At 42.8% G+C, this 26,729-nt stretch overlaps 1 protein-coding gene across 2 annotated transcripts in view; it reads right to left on the bottom strand.

The window, feature by feature from the left end:
* musk (muscle, skeletal, receptor tyrosine kinase) overlaps positions 1-26,729 on the bottom strand; it is a 177,094-nt gene that overhangs the window by 55,495 nt on the left and 94,870 nt on the right. For both annotated transcript variants that reach the window (XM_073048585.1, XM_073048584.1), the window contains 2 exons: positions 24,915-25,092; positions 22,351-22,548 (listed from right to left, as the gene is read on the bottom strand). In XM_073048585.1, coding sequence (XP_072904686.1) covers positions 22,351-22,548; positions 24,915-25,092 — 376 coding nt within the window. The remainder of the gene's footprint in view (positions 1-22,350; positions 22,549-24,914; positions 25,093-26,729) is intronic.

Genomic DNA, 26,729 nt, shown 5'->3' with positions numbered 1-26,729 from the left:
AGCCCATGGAATTACGGGAAAGTTACATACGTGGATAGAGCGTTGGTTGATTGGCAGAAAACAGAGAGTGGGAATAAAGGTTTCCCATTCTGGTTGGCTGCTGGTTACCAGTGGTGTTCCGCAGGGGTCCGTGTTGGGGCTGCTTCTTTTTACGTTGTATATCAACAATTTGGATTATGGAATAGATTGCTTCATGGCTAAGTTTGCTGATGATACAAAGATAGGTGGAGGGGCCGGTAGTGCTGAGGAAACAGAGAGTCTGCAGAGAGAATTGGATAGATTGGGGGAATGGGCAAAGAAGTGGCAAATGAATTACAATGTTGGAAAGTGTACGGTCATGCACTTTGGTAGAAGAAATAAACAGGCAGACTATTATTTAAATGGGGACAGAATTCAAAGTTCTGAGATGCAACGGGACTTGGGAGTCCTCGTGCAGGATACCCTTAAGTTTAAGCTCCAGGTTGAGTCGGTGGTGAAGAAGGCGAATGCAATGTTGGCATTCTCATTTCTAGAGGAATAGAGTATAGGAGTAGGGATGTGATATTGAGGCTCTATAAGACACTGGTAAGACCTCACTTGGAATACTGTGTGCAGTTTTGGGCTCCTTATTTAAGAAAGGATGTACTGACGTTGGAGAGGGTTCAGAGAAGATTCACTAGAATGATTCCGGGAATGAGAGGGTTAACATATGAGGAACGTTTGACTGCTCTTGGACTGTACTCCTTGGAGTTTAGAAGAATGAGGGGGGACCTCATTGAAACATTTCGAATGTTGAAAGGCATGGGCAGAGTGGATGTGGCAAAATTGTTTCCCATGGTGGGGAGTCTAGTACGAGAGGACATGACTTGAGGATTGCAGGGCGCCCATTCAGAACGGAGATGCAAAAATTTTTTTTTAGCTAGAGGGTGGTGAATCTGTGGAATTTGTTGCCATGGGCGGCAGTGGAGGCCAAGTCATTGGGTGTATTTAAGGCAGAGATTGATAGGTATCTGTGTAGTCAGGGCATCAAAGGTTATGGTGAGAAGACGGGGGAATGGAACTAAAGGGGAGATTGGATCAGCTCATGATGAAATGGCGGAGCAGACTCGATGGGGCGAATGGCCAACTTCTGCTCCTTTGTCTTATGGTCTAGTTCTATAAAATCTCTTTTCAGGACCTCTTTGCTTTTCCTTCTTATGTCATTGGTATCAATAATTACCAAGACACCTGGCTGCTCTCCCTCCCCTCCAAAATGCTGTGGACGCGATCTAAGACATCTCTGACCCTGGCACCTGGGAGGCAACATACTATCCAGGTATCCCGTTCATATCCACAGAACCTCCTGTCTGATCTCCTCTCTATCAAGTCCCCTATCACTATCGCTCCTTTCTTCTCTCTCTTTCCCTCCTGCACCACAGACCCATGCTCGGTACCTGTAACCCGGTCACCATGGCATTTCCCTGGGAGGTCATTTCCCACAAAGGTATCCAAAGCAGTATACTTATTTTTGAGGGGATTGGCCACAGGTGTCCTCTGCTCTAACTACCTGTTTGCATTTCCATTCCTCCTGACAGTCACCCAGCTGCCCGCCTCCTGCAACTTCCGGGTGACTACTTCCCTGTAACTCTGATCAATTATCTCCTCACTCTCCTGGCTTCTGGCTAATGAAATTCCTCCTCATCTCCATTTTAAATGGACATCCCTCTATTCTGAGGCTGTGCTTTCTGGTCTTAAACTCCTGCTCTATAGGAAACATCATCTCCATAAACACTTTCGACCTTTTAATAATTTTGTAGTTTCACAGTCTCCTTTGCTGACAACATCCTTACTTTAAATTCCAGATCCACTCAATTGCTTAATTTCATATTCCCCACCAAACAGAGTGGGATTTAAATTTTCATCATCTTCATGGTGGTCCAGGTCTCTGGATATTTGTTCAATAATTTACCAACTGCCACACACAATAATGGAGTGGAATTACGCCATCATATTTTATTCAGATTCCAAATTCCCATAACTCCACAATAAATATTATTATAACAAGTGTGTCAAAAGATACAGGAACGTGAATTGTGCCTGTATTTAGAGTTAACATGCCAGGTCAGTACTTGGAACTGTCGGAACATACTGCTCCAGAGTGAAACAACCCAAATATGGTGTCTTTAAAGCTGTATTGAACATCTGACTTCATCTAGCAAACTGCAGAACGGGACTTTTGTGGTAAACATATCTTTTTGACATTTGATCCCATTTAGGATCAAAACCAGAAAAACAGATGTTTCTAGGTGTAAAGGGCAAGGAACTTTATGACATCCTTTTGTATGACCATTAAGATACACTCAAGCTTTGGTCTTTTTAAAAAATCACCTTTCACTGTATGCATGGTTTAAGGAACAGTGCAGAGCTTTTAAAAGCAGTAGCACAGATCAGTGCAAGTATTCCTAATATCCAAATCCATCCAACCCTCTCATACAAGTCAGCTGAATAGGTTGGCCTGACCCTGTTTGATCATCTTTCCAGTCTTCTCTCAACTCCTCTAATCCCTCTGCTTTTTTAGACAGCTTTGCCAACATCCAGCACTGGATGAGTAGAAATTTCCTTCCACTAGGTATTTACAAGATGGAAACAATTTCATCAGCTCTTGCTAAAAGCTCCATTGTCACTTCTATCATTGACAATTCCAATTTAAAAAAAAAATTCCAGTGCTTTCCTCGTCAGTCTCTCCTGTTTCACACTCAAAACCTGATCAAATAAACTGCTGCTGGCATTATTCTTCTAATACTCCTGAGCTTCTGGATTTTTACTCACTCCTCGTCTGGCAATCCTTAGATTGAACTATCCAACTCTTGTTTTCCAAAGCCCTCCACAGTAGGGTTGTCAGAACTTGTAAATAAGGGAGGGGTTATATCTAATACTCTGTGCTCCCTCTCTCCCTCTTTCTACCCATCTTCCTTTCCCTACTTTTCTTCCTCTTTCCTTGCCTCATTCCCCCTCCTTCTGCTTTCTTCCCTGTTTCTTTTCTCTATCTCTCCTCTTTCTCCCAACACCTCTCTCCCCTCTTCTTCTCTTCTATTTGCCTTTTCTCTCTTCCATTTCTCCCTTCCTCGCTTCTTTCACCTTTCCTTCATTTCTCTCCCCTTTTCCATCCTTTCTCCCTCCTTTTCCATCCTTTCTCCCTTTTCCCTCCCATCCTCCTTCCTGTTTCCTTCCTCAATTCCTTCATATTGGTTCCTCTTATCCTCCTTTCTCCTTCTCCCTCCCACCATCCGTTTCTTTTCTTCCTCCCTTCAAATTCTATCCCACTTTCCCTTTTCCCTCCCACCATCCGTTTCTTTTCTTCCTCCCTTCAAATTCTATTCAACTTTCCCTTCTTCACCCCTCTGTTCTCGCTTTCTCCAAATTCTCCCCTTTTTTCCCCTATTCTCTCATCCCATCCTCTTCCCAAATACTATCCTCCATCTGAACCCTTCTCCCTCCCACCTCCTTCTTGCAGCTCAATGTCAGTGCTTGACGGCTTTGAAAGCTCGTTGGAATGTGTTATGTGGCAGCTGGCCTTTCAAGAATTTATGAGCAGGTTTGGCCTGCATAGCAATGAAGTTCCTCATATGCTGAGAAATCTGTACTGGACTATTGCTGTGACGTTAGTTTTAATTTATTTTCGACCTCATCCCTGGTGAGGGCAGTATTCTAACCATTGTCACTGTCAGGTAGCTCTAGAAAAAAGCAAGTATCTAACACAGCCGATTTCTCATATTAATATGGATGCTCGAGTGGAAATGGAACCTCTCCCAGCTCAGTGCCCACCATCCCTCCAGCCCTGAGACCAATGTCCCCACCCCCCCACCGGCCCAGAGATTAACGGCCCCCCGGCCCTGTGACCAACGTTCCCCCAGCTCAGAGACTGACGTTTCCCCCCCCCCCCCAGCCCAGAGACCAACGTCCCTCTGGCCCAGAGACCAACATCCCCCCCCCCCGGCTCAGAGACTAATGTCCCCCCCAGCCCAGAGACCAACGTCCCCCCGGCCCAGAGACCAACGTTCCCCCGGCCCAGAGACCAACATCCCCCCCCACCCCCCCGGCCCAGAGACCAACGTCCCCCCCCACCCCCGGCCCAGAGACCAACGTCCCCCCGGCTCAGAGACCAACATCCCCCCGCCTCAGAGACTAACGTCCCCCGGCCCAGAGACCAACATCCCCCCGGCCCAGAGACCAACGTCCCCCCCACAGCTCTGAGACCAATGTCCCCTCAGCCCAGAAACCAATGTACCCCCCCCCCCCCGGCCCAGAGACCAACGTCCCACCCCCCCCCAGCTCAGAGACCAACGTCCCCCCGGTCCAGAGACCAACGTCCCCCCCACAGCTCTGAGACCAATGTCCCCTCAGCCCAGAAACCAATGTACCCCCCCCCCCGGCCCAGAGACCAATGTCCCACCCCCCCCCCCGGCTCAGAGACCAATGTCCCACCCACCCCCCAGCTCAGAGACCAACGTCCCACTGGAGACCAACACACTTCAGCCCAGTGCCAGCAAGAGGTCTTTCAACTGATCACCTAATCTCTGTGTGGATGGTTGGTTCTCAGCAAAGCTGTCAAGGACACTGCTTCATATGACACAGCCAATAACCTCAGAATTCTATTGTGTTTAAAAAGCCTTGGGATTGTAAGTCATCTCTGTAACTGGCTAGTTAGGTGGGTGGTAGTTTCTGGCAGAGCAGAGGACAGGATATGCTTGAGGAGTTAAATTGCCTGGGTGGGGTCCCAGTTAGCAGTTCAATGGGAAGAGCAGCTTGTGTGGTCTCCGATGGACACTCTTGAGAAGATGTTGTGAAGGTTGTCCTACAATCTTCCTAGGCAGTGTTCCATATGGAATGACAGCATTAGCTTAAAGTTTAAAGTAAATGTATTTTTAAAGTATACAATCTTGAGATTGGTTTATTTGCTGACATTTACAGGAAAAAATAAAGAAATATAATAGAATTTTTTGAAAAACTGTACATGAACAGGCAGAAACTGACAAACACCAATGTGCAAAGGAAGACAAACTGCAAATAAAAATAATATTGAGAACATGAGTTGCTAAGAGCCTTGAAAATTCTGGATGTGGCCAGTCAAATTTCTGCAGTGCCGAGAGGTGACCTGCAAAAGGTCAATATAGTGAGCCACTTGATGTTCAGTTGTATGATGTTGAGAAAAATATGTCTGAGTTGAGTTTCCAGGAACATTATTTTAAAAAAGGAGTCACTAATTCTGCCCCGCCGTACACACCTTAACTATAATTTATGCTTAAGTTGTATATCATTGCCACAGATATACTGAATTTTGCTAAACATAGAACACAGAAAACTACAGCACTTTACAGGCCCTTTGGCCCACAACGTTGTGCTGACCATGTAACCTACTCTAGAAATTGTCTAGAGTTACCCTACCACATAGCGCTTTATTTTTCTAGGCTTCATGTACCTATCTAAGAGTCTCTCAAAAGACTCTATCCTATCAGCCTCCATCACCACTGCCGGCAGTGCATTCCACGCACCCACCACACATTTCTCTGTGTGAAAAACTTACCCCTGACATCCCCCGGTACCTATTTCCAAGCACCATAAAACTATGCCTTCTTATGTTAGCCCTTTCAGCCCTGGGAAAAAGCCTCTGGTTATCCACATGATCAATGACCCTCATCATCTTGTACACCTCTATCAGGTCACCTCTCTTCCTCCGTCGCTCCAAGGAGAAAAGGCCAAGTTCACTCAACCTATTCTCATAAGACATGCTCCCCAATCCAGGCAACATCCTTGCAAATCTCCTCTGTGCTCTTTCTATAGTATCCACGTCCTTCCAGAACTGAACATAGTGCTCCAAGTGGGGACTGACCAAGGTCTTATATAGCCATAACATTACCTCACAGCTCTTGAACTCAATCCCATGGTTGATGAATGCCAACACACTGTATGCCTTCCTAACACTGTCAACCTGCACAGCAGCTTTGAGTCTCCTATGGACACTGACCCCAATATCTCTCTGACCCTTCATGCTGCTAAGAGTCTTACCATTAATACTATATTCTGCCATCATATTTGATCTACCAAAATGAACCATTTCACACTTATCTGGCACTTCACACTATCCACAACACCCCCCAACCTTTGTGTCATCAATAAACTTACTAACCCACCCTTCTACTTCTTCATTCAGGTTATTTATAAAAATCACAAAGAGGAGGGGTCCCAGAACAGACCCCTGCAGAAGACAACTGGTCACCGACTTCCATGTAAAATACTAACCATCTACAACCATCCTTTGCCTTCTGTGGGCAAGCCAATTCTGGATCCACAAAGCAAGGTCTCCTTGGATCCCTTACCTCCTTACTTTCTGAAGGAGCCTTGCATGGCGAATCTTATCAAATGCCTTACTGAAATCCATATGCACTACATCCACTGCTCTACCTTCATCAATGGGTTTTGCTACATCCTCAAAGAATTCAATCAGATTCGTAAGGCATGACCTGCCCTTGACAAAGCCATGCTGACTATCCCTAATCAGATGATGTCCCTCCAAATCTCCTCATAAATCCTGCCTCTCAGGATATTCTGCAACAACTTGCCCACAACTGAAGAAAGTCTCCTAATTTCCTGGACTATCTCTACTCCCTTTCTTGAACAAGGAAACAACATTTGCAACCCTCCAATCCTTTTTCCAACCATTTTGATGATGCAAAGATTATCGTTCAAAGCTCAGCAATCTCCTCCCTCACTTCCCACAGTAGCTTGGTGTATAACTTGTCCTGTCCCGGCGACTTATCTAACTTAATGGTTTTCAAAAGCTCCAGAAACATCCTCTTTCTTAATGTCATATGCTCAAGTGTTTCAGTCCACTGTAAGTCATCCCCACAAGTGCCAAGGTCCTTTTCTGCGGTGAATACTGAAGCAAAGTATTCATTAAGTACCTCCAGTACCTCCTCCGATTCCATGCACACATTTCCACTATCGCACCTGATAGGTCCTATTCTCACACAGCTCATCCGCTTGCTCTTCACATACTTGTAGAATGCCTTGGGGTTTTCCTTAATCCTGCTCACCAAGGTCTTCTCCTGACCCTTTCTAGTTCTCCTAACTTAATTCTTAAGCTCCTTCCTGGCAAACCTGTAATTTTCTAGAACTCTGTCAGTACCTTGTTTCTTGAACCTTTTGTAAGCTTTTCTTTTCTTCTTAGCTAGATCTTCCACATCATTTGTACCCATGGTTCTTTTATCCTACCATCCTTTCCCTGCCTCAATGGAACATACCTATGTTCCCTGGACATTTGCCACATTTCTGCCATACATTTCCCTGAGAACATCTGCTCCCAATTTATGCTTCCAAGTTCCTGCCTGATAGCATTATTTTTCACCCTACCCCAATTAAATGTTTTCCCAAATTGTCTGCTCCTATCCCTCTCCAGCACTATGGTGAAGGAGATAGAGTTGTGGTCAGCACCTCCAAAATGCTCTCCCACCAAAAGATCTGACATTTGACCAGATTCGTACCAGATCAAGTGCAGCCTCTCCACTAGCTGGCTTATCTATATATTGCATCAGGAAACCTTCCTGAACACGCCTAACAAACTCCACCCCTTCTAAACCCCTTGCTCTAAGGAGATGCCAGTCAAAATCTCCCATCACAACAACCCTATTGTTATTGCACCACTCCAGAATTTGTCTCCCTATCTGTTATTTGATGTCCCTGTTAATACCGTGGGGGTTATAAAAAACATCCAGTGGAGTTATTGTCCCCTTCCTGTTTCTGACTTCCACCCATACTTACTCAGTAGATAATCCCTCCATGACTTCCTCCTTTTCTGAAGCCATGACACTATCCCTGATTAGCAATGCCATGCCCCCACCTCTTTTGCCTCCCTCCCTGTCCTTTTAGAAACATCTAAAGCCTGGTGCACTCAGCAACCATTCCTGCCTCTGAGACATCCTTGCCTCTGTGATGGCAACAATGTCATAGTTCTACTTATGAAAGTTCCCCTTGAATCCGTGTTCACTGATCTTTCAGGGAATGCAGTCCAGATCACAGGAATTCACTGCATCTAAATTTAACTCCCCTCTGTCCTCCCACCAAAATCACTGGTGAATCATTCTCCGAGCACTGGAAACTGCTTTTCCCTAAACAAGTTTGTACAAACTAAATATTTTGACTTACAGAGAATCTTTGATTTGTTTTGTTTTATACAGTCAGCTCAGCATTTCCATCAGGTTATTTAAAATGCATCTCATTTTGGGCAGTCTGTAACTTGGCCCAATGCAAACCAACACTAGTCTTCAGCCCAATTTCTTGGCACAATACGCTTCATACTTTAATTGAACCCACCATTCTCCAGTTGGCTTTAAGGAACAATGGTGCTTGTAAGGGCAATGGGGAACAGGCGGGGTGCTCCTTCAAAGATCCAGTACACAGTACACTAACAAGTTCAGTCTCCATTTTCTCTGCTGCATGATTCCATGAGCTGTAGATCTGCCAAGAATTCTGCATGAGTCAGACAACAAAAGTTCAGCTGGATGCCTCTTCTTCATGTGTTGCTATACTAGACAAACCTGTATGCCTTCCAACATGAATTGTTATTCAATCCAGTTAGAAGATGTTAAAAAAAAGTCAGACTTACACATAGACAGCATTTTTGTTGAACCTGAACCTTTTGGAACATCCCACAGTATTTTGCAGCCAATTAAGAACGTTTGAAGTCTGGGCATTGTGGTAGTGCAGTAACAATGAAGAATTGTTTATAAAGATATAATTTGTGCTATTTCCTGGCACAATCGTTAAAGCAAGGCGGCAAAAACTACGTTTCAGAATTGGGAAAAGTTGCAAAAAATCAAGTTGTTTATCACAGAGAAAGTTATACTCCAACCATTCTTGATTCCACTGACTGATTCCCTCTCCACAAAAATTGCCTGACCTGTGGAACATTTCCAGCATTTCCTATTCTACTTTAGATTTCTTTCACAATGTTATTGTTCTTTGTATTTTAGTATTGTTGAATCCCAAGAAATGGAAATCCCCCCTGAGGGTTCCCTTCCTTTTCTGAATCATTCTGTCTTCATCTCAGGGCACAATCTAGCCACAGGTATCTATTAGAAACCCACAGACTCTTGCAGCTACTTTGTAAGAATGCCATACCATTTTGTCACTTTATCCACCACCACCACGTTTGTTCTCAAGGTGAGGCTTTCTACTCGAGAACTTCTGAAATGTCTTTCTTCAGGAAACATGACTCCCCTTCTGCCATAGTTGATAGAGTTCTCACACATTTCCCACTTATCCCCAAACCCACCTCCCAGTCTCCCTAGACAGAACAAAGATAGGGTTTTTTTTATCTTCTCCGTTCACCCCACTAGCCTTTGCATACAGTGGATAGTACTTTACCAATTCTGCCAGCTCTACCAGGATCTCACCACCAGCCACAACTTTCCCTCTTCTCCCTTTTCTGCTTTCAGCTGGGACTGCTCTCTCTCTGTAACTTCCTGATCCACCCACCCATCTCTCTCTATCCCTGTCCTTTTTTCCCTGTAACAGTAGGACGTACAAATCTTGCCTCTTCACGTCCTCCCTCACCACCACCCAAGGATCTGAATAGCCATAGCAAAGATTCACGTGCCCCTCCTCCAACCTGGTCTTCTGTATTTGGTTTTCAAGATGAGGCCTCCTGTCAATAGACCAAGTATAGACTGGGTGACCGCTCTCAGTCTGCAATGATCACCCTGAGCTCTCAGCTGCATGCCATTTTACTTCCTTTTCCCAGTCCTTCACTGACTGTCTGTCTATCCTTGTCCTTCTCCACTGCCATGGTGAGGACAAACAGAAAAGGGAAGAACAACACCTCATTCTCTGTTTGGATAGCCTGCAGCCCAATGGTAACCCTTAGGAAACCATCACTGATCATGTTCCTTTCCCACTCCACCTCTCCAACCAGGTTTTTTCTACCTTTCTGCACCTTTTTCATCCCTTCCCTTCTCCTCCACTTGACTCCAGCCGGCCCCACTTCATCAGGTTCCATCGTTCAGCTGCTGGCCCACATATCCCCCATTTCCCTACATCTTCCCCCTTTCTGAATCTCTTTTGTCAGATGCCAATTGCCCTGAGTCCCTCCACCGGTTTGATTTTGCGAGCAGTAGTGTAGGATCTGCTGCAGTACTCAGCTTAAGGTATCCATTGAAGTCAACTGAACAGAACTCCAGAATTTCAGAAGCAACCCACAATGTATCTTACATTTGGCACATGCAACCAAAGACAATTACTATGCTCTATATCTACTGAGTACTGATTGATCTGAAGCTTACCAGAAAACCAGGAAATTGGAGCAGGAGTTGGCTCCTCGACCCTCAAGCCTGCCCTGTTTATGAATGTGATTATGGCAGATCTGTCCCAATTTCTCTGCTAGCTTGTTTTCGATAGCTCTTGATTTCCTAATCTTTGAAATGTTTATCTACCTGATTTTTAAATAGTCCAAGTGATATAGCTTGCGTTATACTTCTTTATGCTAAATTATGCAACAAGAAACCTTGATGAAGATTGTTTTTGTTGTTATGCATTTTTGATTGCTAAATGTAAGGAAATAAACATTTAGGAGCAGCAGTAGGCCTTTCACTCCTTGTGTCTTATGCATCATTCAACAAGATTATAGTTGTTCTGTCTACAACTCTCAAATTGACATTTCTTCCTATATAAGGTAACCTTCCACCCCTTGCTTATCAAGTATTCATCAAATTCTGCCTTAAAAGGATACAAAGGCTCTGCTTTCATCACATTTTGAGGAAGAAATGTTCAAGTTCGACCTTCAGAGAGAAACCATTTTTTGTCTCATCTCTATCATCAACAGGCAATCCTTTATTTTAAAAAGGTGACTCTTAGCTCTGGATTTGCCTATAAGAGGAAACATCTCCAACTCTACTCTGTTAAAAGACCTCAGGATCTTCTAAACTCCAGCAGATGGAAACCTAGCTTGTCTAACCTTTCCTCATAAGACAGCGTGTTCATTCTGTGCATTAATCCAGGAAACCTCCTCTCGATTGCTTTGAGCACATTTATATCCTTCTTTAAATAGGAAGGCCTATACAGTACATAGAATTCCAGAAGTGGTTCCACTGATATCCAAAATAACCTGTGGTAACTTCTATTTTACAAAAAGACCACTCGACAACTTGATGGCCAAAGGAACATCTTTATCTGGGACGGCAAATGATATTTACAATACAGAGGCTTCCAGGTACCTCGTACGGCATGGGTGGAGGAACTGTATACAATGCATACTGAGAGTAAAAAGAGCAGAAGTAAAGACCCTGCCAACCCAGGATCCCGCCTCTGGCTACCAACAGCTTCTCGATTAGTATTAACTTACTTTTAATTATACTCACATTACAACATAACCAAAGCATAATCCCCTATTTTTCTATTCCATTCTCCAGCAATGAACAGTATGCTGTTAGTTTTCCTAATAACTTGTTACACCTGCATGCTAACCTTCTGTCCATTATACACAAGGACATCCAGTTCTCTCTGCATCTCTGAGCTCTGCAATCTCACACCATTTAGCTGGCTTCTTTTATTTCCCCACATTTGTGTTCTCTAGATCCTTGTCCAATCACTCAACCTCCCTATATCCCATTGTGGCCTCTTCTCAACTTACTTTCTCATCTCTATTACCCAGGCTTTAAAAGTTGCCTGAGGGACTTGGGAGAGTTTAATGAAGACACTCCTTCCATCAGAGATGTCTCTTTTCAGAAAAGTATAAGAAATAGGAGCAAGGGTGATGATTTGGTGCCTTATGAATTTTCTGTTATTCAATAAGATCACAATAAGGTCAGTGGGACTAGGCAGAAAAATGGTTTGGCACAGCCAAGAAGGGCCAAAAGGCCTGTTTCTGTGCTGTAAAGTTCTATGGTTCTAACTGATCTAATCCTGGTCAAGTCACCCCTTGCCTTCTCACTCACTGTAATTCTTGACTCCACTATGGATCAAAAATTTGCCTTATAAGTACTTATTGATCCAGCTCCTTGGGATAGGCATTACCAAATTCATATTTAAGACTGCTCCTTTTAGTGCCGGTATCACCCTCTGCTAGTCCTGGGATACGGCAAAGCATGCCCATCGTGAACATGTGACTGATGCGTAAACAGAACTTGGCTCATCAAACCCAGAAAGGTAGTGAAATGCTTAACTTATTGCCCTTGACAACATCATTGGAAGTTCCTATTTGTACATTGATGATGCCAGCCCACATCCCATCACCTCTTAGCCCCTCTCCTACCTCTGATTTGGTAAGTGATTTAGTCTCGGGCTAAATAAGCAGAAATCTCCCCATTAAGTTGCAGGAAAGCAGAAACCATTGTGTTTAGTCTGCCTCCCCCCCCCCCCCATAAGTTCCCTGGCCCACCACAAACTCCATTCGATGGTTACTAGTTCGACACCTCTCACAAGTCTTTGTCTGAGACTGAACTCGTCTGTTTAGCCTAAGCTTTCTAACCTACATTGTCTTCAGTGCCACTATGTCCTTTTTCCATCTTGGTTCTGTGACCTATCCCACACTTGCCTCAGTATGTCTGTCACTGAAACTCATACAACATCTTTGTTTCCTTCACATGAGCATTGGAAGCTTTCCATCCTGTATGAACATGAACTAATGGAAAACGTTGCAGCCCAAGTCCTAACCTGCACCAAGTCACATTTACCTATTCGTCCTGTGCTCAATAATCTACAGTGACCCCAACCTAGCAATAGCTTGAAGCTATAAAAGTATTTCCAGTTACCTCCATAATCTTAACTCTTATTAGTTTAGTAACCTCCGCCAAGATTTGTGCCCCATGAATTCCTTCCTTTGAATGTCAATTGCTCCAACGTCAGTGTCCATGCTTTCAAGTGACTTTCAGAAATTCACTTCCTTGCTCTCTCCTTTTCTCAGTTTCACTTTAAAACACATTTCTTCGAACAAGCATTTGGCCACTCGTTCTATTATCTCTTCACGTGGATTGACATCAAAAACTAGCATGAAAATGTGACTCTGAAGTACTTAGTAGTATGTTAAATGCTAGACTTAAATCCAAGTTGTCATTATCTTTTCTTGAGCTGTAAAACTTCATTGGACTTTAAACTGTTCGATACCAAGAGCATCAAAAGCTTCCTGCTCGTGGGTCAAAACTTACTTTCAGAACTGCTGTAAAATATGTTACCAATTTAAGGTTAAGCTGTGATGCTAAAGCTAGTACTTTGCAGAGCCAGAGTTGGCTGCTTGTTAAGAGCAAAATTTATGAGGGTTGATTTCAAGCTTAACGTAACTAGGACAGGAAGTACTTCCATGGTAACAGGTTCCTTTCCAGTGACTTTAAAGGCATTGGCCTCAAAGCAGAGTTTTAAGATTTTTTATACTGAAAGACTAATGTTTAATCATTTTGCATCATCCAGCCAGTGAGCTACTTCACTGAAGTGAATGAGTGTTATTGACTGCCAGTCTCTGAAAGCGGAACTTGGTTAAATTCTCTGTCCATTTTACTCTTGCAAAGTTATGTTTTACTCTCCTCTCCCGTAGAAACCTTGTTCTACACTTCACAATCTAGTTAGGGGGTCAGCCAACATGTGCTTTCTAATCCCACATCAAAGAAGAAACATAGCCTTCGATTCCTTTCCTGCCTGTGGTGAAATGTGTGACCTCCCCTGTGCAGCATGTGGCTGGGCTGGGACTGAAACCCTGAAGCATTACAGGTGGGATAATCTGCCCTACCACTCTATACTACAATGCATCAGATCTTTTCTTTGAGACTCCTTCTTCCCTTCGCTGTAGATTTAGTATATCAGTTGGAAGCTGTTGTAGTTGTGGCATAGCAAATTTGGAGTAAGACATAGGCCATTGATAAAACAGAGGCAAGGCTGACCGGGGCTGATGACACTTCATAAGAAGCTATGGACAAGTGAATTAAAATTGACAGCCTCAGAACACATAAGAAATCGAAGCAAGAGGTGGGGAGGGAAGAGGTAAAAGAAGCTCGGAGAAAAGCTGTTTTTTAAAAAACTGATCGGGGCAAAGCGGCTAGATTGCATAAGCGTGTGAAAGTCGGCCTCTGAGATCAGCGGGGGAATTTAAAAAGTGAGCAGAGGCTGAGTACGAGCTTCACTCCAGGTGAGGTAAGGCCGGGTAAGCTCCTTTCATTAATCTAAATAGTTCAGGAGTAGGTAATGGAGGTAGCAGTTAGGGCAGTTGAGTGCTCCGTTTGCAGTATGTGGGAAGTCAGAGCGAGCACAATTGTCCCTGATGACTACACCTGCAAAAGGTGCATCCAGCTGCAGCTCCTGACAAACCATGTTAGGGAACTGGAGCTGGAGCTGGATGAACTTCAGATCATTTGGGAGACAGAGGCAGAAATAGACAGGAGTTTCAGGGAGATAGTCGCCCCTAGGAGTCAGGAGATGGGCAGTTGGGTGACTGTCAGGAGAGGGAAGGGGAATAGACAGGAAGAGCAGAGCACCCCTGTGGCCGTTCCCATCAACAATAAGTATACCGTTTTGGATACTGTTGGTGGGGACGACCTACCAGGGACAAGCTGCAGTGGTTGCGTCTCTAGCACCGAGACTGGACCCTCAGCTCAGAAGGGAAGGAGGGAAAAGAGGAGAGCAGTAGTGATAGGGGATTCGATAGTTAGGGGGACAGATAGGAGGTTCTGTGGAAGAGATCGAGAATCCCGGATGGTCTGTTGCCTCCCTGGTGCCAGGGTCCGTGATATCTCAGATCGAATTCTCAGTATTCTCAAGAGGGAGGGTGAGCAGCCGGATGTCGTGGTCCATGTAGGGACCAATGACGTGGGTAGGAAGAGTGAGGAGGTCCTGAAAGGTGAGTTTAGGGAGTTAGGTACCAAGTTAAAGGACAGGACCTCCAGGATAGCAATCTCAGGATTGCTACCAATGCCACGTGCAGGTGGGTTTAGAAATAGTAAGATAGTGCAGATCAACACATGGCTGAAGACATGGTGCAGGAGGGAGGGCTTCAGATTTATAGATAATTGAGCAGTTTTCCAGGGAAGGTGGGACCTGTTCCGGCAGGATGGTTTACATCTGAACTGGAGGGGGACAAATAATCTTGCAGGTAAGTTTGCTAGAGAGGCTCTAGTGGATTTAAACTAAATACGAGGGGGGAGGGGAACCAGATGTATGGGAGAAGGAAGAAAAAGAAGACAGTAAAGTTCTTTGTACTGTTAGAGATAAACAGAAAGGAAGAGGTGGAGAATTTCTTAAAAGCATTTATCTTAATGCTAGGAGCAATGTAAGAAAGGTGGATGAGCTTGGAGCATGGATTGATACCTGGAAATATGATGTTGTAGCTATTAGGTTGCAGGAGGGGTGTGATTGGCAACTAAATATTCCTGGATTTCGTTTCTTCAGGTGTGATAGAATCGGAGGGACAAGAGGGGGAGGTGTTGCATTGCTTGTCAGAGAAAATATTACAGCAGTGCTCTGGCAGGATAGACTAGAGGGCTTGTCTAGGGAGACTATTTGGGTGGAATTGAGGAATGGGAAAGGTGTAGTAACACTTATAGGGGTGTATTATAGACCATCTAATGGGGAGTGAGAATTGGGGGAGCAAATTTGCAAGGTGATAGCAGATATTTGTAGAAAGCACAGGGTTGTGATTGTGGGAGATTTTAATTTTCCACACGTAGACTGGAAAGCCCATACTGTGAAAGGGATGGATGGTTTGGAGTTTGTAAAATGTGTGCAGGATAGTTTTTTGCAGCAATACATAGAGGTACTGACTAGAGAAGGGGCAGTGTTGGATCTTCTGTTAGGGAATGAAATAGGTCAGGTGATGGAGGTATGTGTTGGGGAGAACTTTGGGTCCAGTGATCACAATGCCATTAGTTTCAATATAATTATGGAGAAGGATAGGACTGGACCCAGGGTTGAGATTTTTGATTGGAGAAAGGCTAACTTTGAGGAGATGTGAAAGGATTTAGAAGGAGTGGATTGGGACAATTTGTTTTATGGGAAGGATGTAATAGGTGAAAATTTGAAGGTACAGAATCTTTATGTTCCTTTTAAGTTGAAAGGAAAGGTTAAAATTTTGAGAGAGCCATAGTTTTCAAGGGATATTGGAAACTTGGTTAGGAAAAAGAGAGATATCTACAATAAACATAGGCAGCATGGAGTAAATGAGGTGCTCGGGGAATATAAAGATTGTAAGAAGAATCTTAAGAAAGAAATTAGAAAAGCTAAAGATACGAGGTTGCTTTGGCAAGTAAGGTGAAAATAAATCCAAAGGGTTTCTACAGTTATATTAATAGCAAAAGGATAGTGAGGGATAAAATTGGTCCCTCAGAGAATCAGAGTGGACAGCTATGTGTGGAGCCAAAAGAGATGGGGGAGATTTTGAACAATTTCTTTTCTTCGGTATTCACTAAGGAGAAGGATATTGAATTGTGTAAGGTAAGGGAAACAAGTAGGGAAGTTATGGAAACTATGATGATTAAAGAGGAGGAAGTACTGGAGAAATCGGCAGTAGCAGAACATTGCATTTGCAATGGCCATAGGATTGACTTTGACAGCACAAAACTACTGTGCTGCACCAGTGGCTTTTGGGACAACCTGGTGAGGGAAGCCATTGAAGTAAAATTAGAGAAAAAGAATTTCAACAAAGATGAAGGTCTCGCTCTAAGAACTGGAATTTGATTGTAAACCTGATTGGATGAGGACTAACCAATCAGGAGGGAGAGACAATGGGGATATAAATACCACCAGACTAGACACGGAATCATCCCTGATGTGAATGGCAGAGTTTTTCATCGCAACGTCAGTTAAAGTTAGTATCTGTACCTGGCTGGAAACCCGAGAAGAGTTTATTTGTCATACACGCTGGGAAAGCACTAGATCCTTTTTCTTCTTTTTATAATGTTTAAGTAGCAATTAATTTTCTCTTTGGTTTCTTAGAGTCAGAGACTCACAGAAAATTACAGCAAAGAAACAGGCCCTTCGGCCCATCTCATCCATGCTGAACCATTCAAACTGCCTTCCATTTCTTGTTTTGCATTTCTTTAAATTTTTTGGGATGTTAGGGATATAGTTTGAACTTCATGCTGCTGATGATGACCGAGAGCAGATAATGGAAATAATTTTCTTTTTATAACATTGAATTGTTCTGATGTGCGATAGGTGCTGGAGGCAGACTGAATGTTAAATAGCGGTCATGGACTTGGACAAATACAGAATGGGAAACAACTTACAGAGCCACAAGGAAGGACCAGGGAAATGGGGCATTTACAATCTCTGTGTATTGCTGCCATTGTCACCCCTGAGGCAGCGAGCCATCTTCTTGAATCACTGCAGTCTGCATAGTGAAGGCGTTTCCACACTGCTGTTAGGTGTGGAGTTTCAGGATTTCCAACCCAGATGCGATGAAGGAATGGCAATATATTTCCAAGTCAGGGATGTGTGTGATTTGGAGGGGAAGCTGCAGCCTGCGGCAGTCCCACTCACTTTAGTGACAAGAGTCACAGATCCAGGAGATACTGTTGAAGGAACCTTTGCAGTTGCTGCAGCATGTATTGTTAATGGATGACACACACGGTGAGCTCTGTGGAGACAGTGAACTAACTGGATGGCACAGAGAGCTGGGAGAAGCAGAATGATTCGCGTGGCCTCTTTCTGCGCTGAATAATTCAATGTTTTGATTCAAATGAGATGTTCTGCTTTGGCCCCTGTCATACAGGTCTTCACTATTTTGCTGGGAGAGCCGCCTCAGAAGTCGGTCTCCTGCATTGTTACCCTTACCGGAAATGTCTGCCTGAGATGATCTTTGTGGAATTGACAGGAAGTAACAGTGAACTGTTGACAAAATACCCTGATATTTCAAGAGTTAGCAGAACCAATCCATCCCACACTTCTAAGCCTGTGCTTGCCTCACAAGATAGCAGCATTGTGTTCATCACATCATTGGACTGGGACTGAAGCCCATAATCTGTGAGGAGGAGGCTAGGCCGAGACAGTAGGAGTACATGGTAAATGTCATGGTTAAGGACTTCCTAAATGTGCAGGGATCTAGAGATTCCACAGATGCTAGTGATTGTCAGGTCAACAACTCTGGTTTCTACACTTACTCATAAATAATTGATTTGGCAGGAGCACTCTCAACCACTGACAAGAAACTGTCTGAAGGGCTACTTCCTACTTGAACAGTATGGTCTGAAGAAGTCCGGATCAGGTATTTGACATAATATTTGATGAACATAAATTTCTCAATCCCACACACCACAGGGCATATAACACTAGGTCTTTATACAGCCCACATCTTAATTCAAGATTCATGGAGTATCCGGATTGCTGACCGCTGGGCAACCAAGGAGCCTCAAGGGTGATTACTCTCACCTTTGTTCAACATATGGAATCAACCTAATTTTAAAGTGCTGAACAAACTGCGAGTTTTCATTTGGAAGGTCTGGAAAGTGCAATAGTAAAGTACAAATGGAAAACAACTCAGCAGGGGTTGAGAATGGCCACAGGGCCATTAATAGCTCGGCCTTTTGCTATGGAACAAGTGATGCTGGTGTTAAACGAAGCTTTCACTCATCTGCTCTAATACCTCCCTGTGTGACTTGGCATCAAATTTAGTCTGATAACAATCTGCAAACATTTCACTTTGTTTAATTTGCCATATAAATGTAGGCTGATAATGAAAATAATTATGTGTAGCAGTATGCAATAATACAACATTTTCTTAGAAGACAATGTTTTCGTAAGAATGTAGTGTTTACAAAAACATGCATCAAGAATGAATATCAATCCTTCCTTAGACTTGCTTGGCTGTTGTTATTAATCCACTCTGCCAATCCCCATTTGGTCCACCATCAATTCTTTTCTATTAACGTTCTCCCTTTTCCTCTTCATCCCCTGCCTGCAGTTCCTACCAGAACCCAAGACCAGCAAATAAACTCTTCTTGGGCTTACAGCTGGGTCCAGGTATCCACTTTAGCCGACGTTTCGATGACAAACTCTACCACCTTTATGATACCTGTACCCGGCTGGAAGCCCAAGAAGAGTTTATTCATCATATATGCCGGGAAAGCACTCAAGACCGGTAAACATCATTCCACCAACTGCTAATTTCCATTAGCATTTGTACCACAGCTAAGGGGAAGTTCTCACTCTTACTTTCAGTCTTCTTCTTCCTGTTCTGCAACATTCAATAACTAGTCCAGCACTTGATGCAATCGCAGCACTTTAACAGCCAGTCACTCCAAGTCCTCCAGTTTAATACTCTTCTGAGATCTCCACTTCCCTTCAATTCTGATCTTTTGTTCTTTCCCAATACCCTTCCCACTCTCCTCCAGCGGCAAAGTTTGCCCGTTCAAAAGTCCACTTCTACAATTCACTGTGCTTTCCCTTCTCTGATATGTTTAATCGGAAGCACCTGCTGATCAAATTCTTTAGCTGCCTGACTTGATTGATATGACTCAATATCAAGTGTTGCCTGATGGCAAAGCATTGAGCGATCAACATATATTTTATTGCATTATGAATGATGCTAAAATATTATTGCAATTGCAAATAAGAGGAACAAGTTTCCACCAATCCCAACAGTCTGCAGATCACTATACAGTCACCAAATTACTTTGGGACTTATTTAAATAAACATTCTGGAATGTTGCTTTTCCACATAGATCTATGTAACTTCCACTGCCATTGTGTTGTCTCAGTTTAGTATTTATTTCTGTCTCATGCAAGTGAATCATGAGTTCAGAAATACAGCAGTCATTTCTAGTGGATCACCTAGTACATACCCTTCCTTTCTCTGCATATCCACGTGCCTATCCAAGAGCATTTTAAACGCCTCTAGCATATCTCTCTCCACCACCAACTCTGGCAGCACACTCTAGGCATGGTAATGAAATGATGGAGACACACGTGATTGCAAATGCTGGAAGATGGACCACAATAATCAAGATGCTGGAGTAAGTCAATGGGTCAGGCAACATGTATGGACAATGAACAGTCATTGTTTTAGGTTGAGACCCTATCCAGACAGTCTCAATTTGAATTGTCAACTGTACATTTCCCTCTATGCATTCTGTCTGACCAGTGAATTCCTTCAGCATCTTGTTTTTTTTAAAATACAGCATAAAAAAAAGCTGAGTGGAGCAGAAACAATGCTATTGGGCTAAACATAGGCTGGAGTAGAACTGAATGGGTACTGCTCTGTTGAAGATGTCCTCATGTGGCTTTAATAATCTATGAAGACCATGCCACCCTCACATCCGATCACACTACTTTGAAGAAGAGTAGAGAAATTATGCTCAATATTTACCCTTCAAACAACCCCACCCCCCACAAATAGGGGTTATTTCTACTATTCTCATGTTGCTCTTTGTGAGAATTTGCTGTGGATATATCACTTGCCATATTTTCAATATTATAGCGGTGACCACATTTTAAAAGATATTTTGTCAGTTGTAAATGCTCTGGAATATTCTGTTTCTGGAAAGGGTGCCACAGAGGTAAAAGAGTTAACTAAATGTGTCTTTCTTGCATCTGTTTGGTCAAATAACCTCCTTTCAGTTCAATGAAATCCTGTGTATTACAATGGCTAAAATGTGGACTGGAACATTATAGTTACAAAGGGAGATGGGATTTATTTTTTCATTGAGCGGTGGCAGCTGAGGGGTGACCTGATAGAGGTAGATAAAATTATGAGGGAGGTAGATAAAATTATGAGGGGAGTAGATAGGGTAGACTTCTCTCTTGGTGGGCATATCTAGTCAAGAGGGTATTTATTTAAGGTGAGAAGTACAAGGGATCCAAGAAGAAATATTTTGCATACAGAGGGTGTTTTGTATCTGGAATGTGTTGCCTGAACAGGTGATCGATGCAGATAACTTCATGACATTTAAGAAGTATGTAGATGAGTACTTGAATTGCCATGGTATAGAAAGCTACAGAGCTAGTGGTGTAATTGGGATTAATGTTGATAGGGATAATCAGCAACATTGATATCCTGTGCTGAAGAGCTATATGAATCTACGAATTCTATGGAAGAACAGCATTGACTCTGTTATAGTTACTGTTCTACAGGTTTGTTGAGTATGCCCACAAGAAAATGAATCTCAGGGTTGTATATGGTGACATACTTGTACTTTGAACTTTGAACAAAGCTTGGCCCATTTGCTCATACTTTCTGAAAGCATTGAGTTGTTAGTTCCACACTGAGGGGGTGTTGACTGAAAATATAAAACCAGAATCACTTTGGCACCGTCTTTCAAACGACGCAACACTTTAATCGATGGTGGAATGCATTGATGATTCTCACCCTGGCAGGTCTGGACGTGACCCTGTAACTGAAGACAGCACATGGCAGCCTGAGTAAATTCCTTTACACTTGACAGAGGCCAGGATGTCTTGATTTGTGAGGCAGCTTGGCTGACAAGCCCAATGACTCAACTGGCAATCTGCCTCGAGCTGATGGAACTTGGCCTAAGTACGTATATCAATTGGATGAAGCAGCTGCCAGTGACGTTCAATTTGCTTTATATACAAGTGGTTGGGAGCAGCTGTAGGTAATGGGATGGATGATCCAATAGTTGTGGACAAACCAGTGACATTTTTACTCATGGAACTGTATAGCCCAAGACAGGCCCTTCGGTCCATGCTGCTGTCAATCACCTATTTGTTGTTCCTCTCTGTGTCTTGCTGTTCCTTTAGCATCTGTCTGTTTTTTTTTAATGAGGCTAGCTCAACGCTCAACCCAGCACAGATGGAGAGTGTGCAAAGAGCCAGCCGGATATGAACCTGGGACCACTCGCCTTGAGGTCCAGTGCGGATGCCACAACACTGCCGGCTGGCTAATCACCTGCTTACACTCATCGTACTTCACCTGCTGCCTTCCTGTTGAACCCCTTCCCCCTCGTCTACATGAGGGACAGTTTACAGTAGTCAATTAACCTGACAACTGGCATGACTTTGGCACCAGAAAGGAAGCCTATGTGATGACCAGGGGAACGCACAACCTCTGCACAGGAATTGCCTATAATCAGGATTGAACTTGGGTCTGTGGAGCTGGTAGGCATCAAGTTAAAGGGTCTCTACTCTCTCAAGTGGTCAGGGAGGGTTGTTGTTTCAAAGGTGTCCCAAGGGAATTATCCTTGACATAACTACTCAATACTTAACACTCACACAATGTCTCTGCAAACAGAATATCTGAGATGTACCACAGAGTTGTATGTGAGAGCTTATTGTATGCAGTATGGTTGCAATGTTTTCTATATTACCACAGAGGCTGTGCTTCAGAAAGTATTTAATTACCTATAAAGTGGTTGGATTGTGCATAGCACCATTAACATACAAATGCTTCATTGAAGATCTGCTCACCTTGCCTGGAACACTCTTCCGAAGGCTCCCTCTCCAATATCCCGCACATATTCTATGTTATTTCTGGGATATTCGAGGCTCAGCAGCTTAGCATTGAGAAGAAGAGGCAGACGCTGATACATTGGGTTGGGGTGAAGTCTGTCCAGAAGCAGCTCTGAAGGAAGAGCTGTAAGAGTTGGGGTCTCATTTCCTCTGTAACTGGAAGACAAAAAGGATGAATGTATTTGGAATTTTCTAAAGAAAGAAACAAGGAACCTATAGATTTGATGTGAACTTCTCATCATTTGGTTGATCAGATTTATCCATTTTGACAAATCAGAATGTTGTATCACAGGAGACAATTCGACTTAATGGCACCTGTCATGTCCCTATGATAAACTGATCCAATCGCTGCCTTTTCTTCCCTGCAGGTTCCTTCTCTTCAATTGTTTCCAATGGAGAAGTCACTCTCCCAGACTATAAGAACTCACGGCATTAAATTCAGTACACTATGAATGATTGTCACATCAGAATCTGGGTGGTATGGTAGCATAGTGGTTAGCACAACGCTTTACAGTACAGATGACCTGAGTACAATTCCTGCCACTGTATGTAAGGAGTTTGTACATTCTCCCCATGACTTCATGGGTTTCCTCTGGGTGCTCCAGTTTCCTCACACATTCCAAAGACGTACTGGTTGATGGGTTAATTGGCCTTTGTAAGGTGTCCCGTGATTAGGCTAGGGTTAATTTGGGAGGCGTTGAGCAGCGTGGCTCGAAGAGCCAGAAGGACCTATTCTGCACTGTATCTCAATAAATAAATAAATGTTCTTGACACATCTGTGACCTCTGGGTCATCCTGCTGATTGAAGTATCTTCTTATGACTTTGACTTTAAGAAAGAGTCACAATCTTGAACAACATTCCTCTTAACATACGGCAGCAGAGCAAAACACAGCAACAATTCCATTTTCTCCTCAGTCCCTTAGCCCTGGGAATGGTTCTTCAAACCTTCACCAAGACCATGATGCTCCTCCTTATGTGTAATTCAAGGACTATAGAAATAAGAGCAGGAACAGACCACCTGGCCTCTCAGTCCCTCTTTATGATTCAATAAGATCACTGTTGGTCTGATTCTTGCAATCAATTCCACTTTCTAATCTGTTTCCAATTATGCTTGATCCCATGTGGTTCAAAAATCTCACAGCCTCAGCTTGAATCTACAGTCTCACCTTCCAGCTCTTTGGTGTAGAGAACTCTAAAAATTCCTCAGTCCTCTGAGAACAGTATTTTCTTCACGTCTCACTTGCAAATGAGCATCTTTCAATAACATTACCTTAATTATTCCAAAAACCTTAGAGAATATAGAGCCATTACACTTAACCTTTCATCACAAGATCACCCATTCACGCAAGGAATTAATTTATCAAACCTTATGTGAACTGTGCTTAAAGCACATATATCCTTTGCTAAACAATGGGTAAGAATTCTATGTAGTATTCCAGTTATGGGCTCACCAAAATCCTGTATTGTTGCAACAAGACCTAATGATTTTTTAAAAATATTTTATTGAGATACAGCATGGAAGAGGCCCTCCCAGCCCATTGAGCCATGGCACCCAGCAATCCTCCAGTTTAATCCTAGGTTAATCACAGGACAACTTACAATGACGAATTAAACTACCAACTGGTACGACTTTGCACTATGGGAGGAAACTAGAGCATCCAGAGGAAACCCGAGTGGTCATGGGGAGAGTGTACAAACTATTACAGTACACCAGCCCTCTTGCAGTAAAGGCTGCCATTTCACTTGCCTTCCTAATTGTTTGCTGCATGTACCTGGTACCTTTCTACATTTTTTTAAACAAAGGCTCAGATTTCTCTGAACCCCAGCATTTGTTAGTCCCACAACACTTAAATAATAATCTGCTTTTTCCTTCCTGCTAACACAATCCCACATTTCCACGGTTTATGCACCATCTGCTTTTTTTAAAGTACTCTATTAAACTACTCATTGTAGAGGTATTTAAATTTCCTCCTTATTTATTTCTCCAGCTGCCTTTGTATTGTCTACAAACTTGGATTCAATACATCCAGTGCCTTCATGTATGAAAGTAATACAAGATGAACTGGACCCTATGGTACTCCACTAATTACACCATGAAATTGACCCATTTATTCCCCCTATTTACTGAGAAGACAAATATTGGAGTTGAATAGTACATGTATACTTTGACAATAAAATGAACCTTAGAACCTCGCTTTTGTCAATTAATCAATCCTCTACCCATGCAAGTATCTTGCCCTCAACTTTGTGATCCCTTTCTTTTGCAGTGACTTATTAGGAGGCTCTTTATCAAGTATCTTTTGTAAATCTAAACATACCATATCCAGTAGTTCTCCTGCCAATGCAAATAAGTCAAATAGAATTTGTTAATGTGATTTAAATATGATAAAAAAACCTTTCTAGAAATGGACCCAGTGTTGCAACCAATGATTTCTGTAGGCTCCCCATAACTTCCCTGCAAATGGACTATCAAACTGCTCATGATCCTGCTCTGATGTCAGAAAGACAATAAACCTTTTACCTCTTTCTAGTCTGCCATTCCTTCTGGCGCCGGTGGCAAGCAAGAATTGTAATTATTAACAGGATGGAGGCTGCAAGGCTCGAGATGATGGAAATGATGATGGTCATGGAGTAGGTGGCAGAGGTGATGGGCATATTTGCTGTGTCTGCTTTAGGGTTCGCTCCTGATGCTGAGGTTACTGGAAAGGAGAAACAGATTGGAAAAGTAATAAGTACACTGTAAGCAATTTAACCTCAGGTATGGTACTGTAAGGGTTAAATAATTCTGTTAGGATCTTGAATAATGATCTGCAGGCATGAGTCTAAATTTCATGTGGCAACTGAACCAATTATAACCTATAGGACATTCAGCCTTCAAGCTTCAGCACTACTGAATTTGGTTATATATGTACGTATGGCCTTTCAAGCCACACCACTCAGCAACTCCCTCCCCTTCCCCAGATTTAATCCTAGCCTAATCACAGGACAATTTACAATGACCAATTAACCTACCAACTGGTACGTCTTTGGACCATGGGAGGAAACTAGAGCACCCAAAGGAAACCCATGTGGTCACAGGGAGAACGCACAAACTCCTTACAGACTGTGGCAGAAAATTGCTGTTGTTTACTTTAATTCCATGTACTCACCATGAAATCCTGTCCAAACAAAGACTTATTAGTCACTGTAAATAATTCTTTCCAGTTGACTCCTAGCCTCAACAATTTTTGCAGTGGCAGAAAGTTTTAGGTTTCTATTCAATTTCTGTGAAAAAATGCTTCTGTTCCATTCGAGTTTCTGCTCTGGGACTAACTGTTAAGATTTACTCATCATAAAGTTTGAGTGAGCCTTCAGTTGCCTGTTTCCCCTATTGTTAAAAGTGCCTGTGTTTTTCTGATGGACAGCACACATATAGTGTGGTAGCACACATCAGACAACCTACATCTCACTGTCTCGCATTGTTTGCCTTTTGCTTTTTGTACTAACCGCTGTCAGCTCACATTTTAAAATATTAACACTGCATGTTCTTTGATTTAACTTAGAACCATCACTACAGACATTCCCAAAACTGCTGGATGCATCTGAAGTATCCAATGCCTAATATAGTATCTGTCGGAGCCCACAACCAGCTTTCTTTTCCATGCTTGTGCACATTTCTCTATGATTCTTACACTTGTTGGAAGCAGCCTAGATTTTTTTTGTATGGAGAAGATTAAAAAAAAGCACTTGCATTTCTATAGCACCCTTCAGGCCTTCAAAACATTCCAAAGTGCTCTTGAGCCATAGATGTGCATTTCCAGTTGTAAGACAGCAGCATGGAAGTTAATTTGCTTCCAGTTAAATTCCACAAACAGCAACTTAGCAATGAACATCATTTTATTAATAGACAGTTCATACAGTGCCTATAAAAAGTATTCACCCCCTTTGGAAGTTTTCATGTTTTATTGTTTTAAAACATTGAATCACAGTGGATTTAATTTGGCTTTTTTGACACTGATCAACAGAAAAAAAAGATTATTTCATGTCAAAGTGAAAACAGATCTCTACAAAGTGATCTAAATTAATTACACATATAAAATACAAAATAATCAAATGCATAAGTATTCACCCCTTTTAATATGACACACCAAATCATCCCTGCTGCAGCCAATTGGTCTCAGAAGTCACATAATTAGTTAAATGGAGATCACCTGTGTGCAGTCAAGGTGTTTCAAATGATTGTAGTAAAAATACATTTGTATTTGGAAGGTTCAACTACTGGGGAGTCAGTTTCCTGGCAAATACTACTCCATGAAGACAAAAGAATAGTCCAAGCCACTCTGCAAAAAAGTTATTG

Source organism: Hemitrygon akajei, chromosome 6, assembly GCF_048418815.1.
Source record: "Hemitrygon akajei chromosome 6, sHemAka1.3, whole genome shotgun sequence".
NCBI lineage: Eukaryota > Metazoa > Chordata > Chondrichthyes > Myliobatiformes > Dasyatidae > Hemitrygon > Hemitrygon akajei.
The sequence above is the reverse complement of the archived record's forward strand: the minus strand, read 5'-3'. Positions and strand labels throughout refer to the sequence as shown.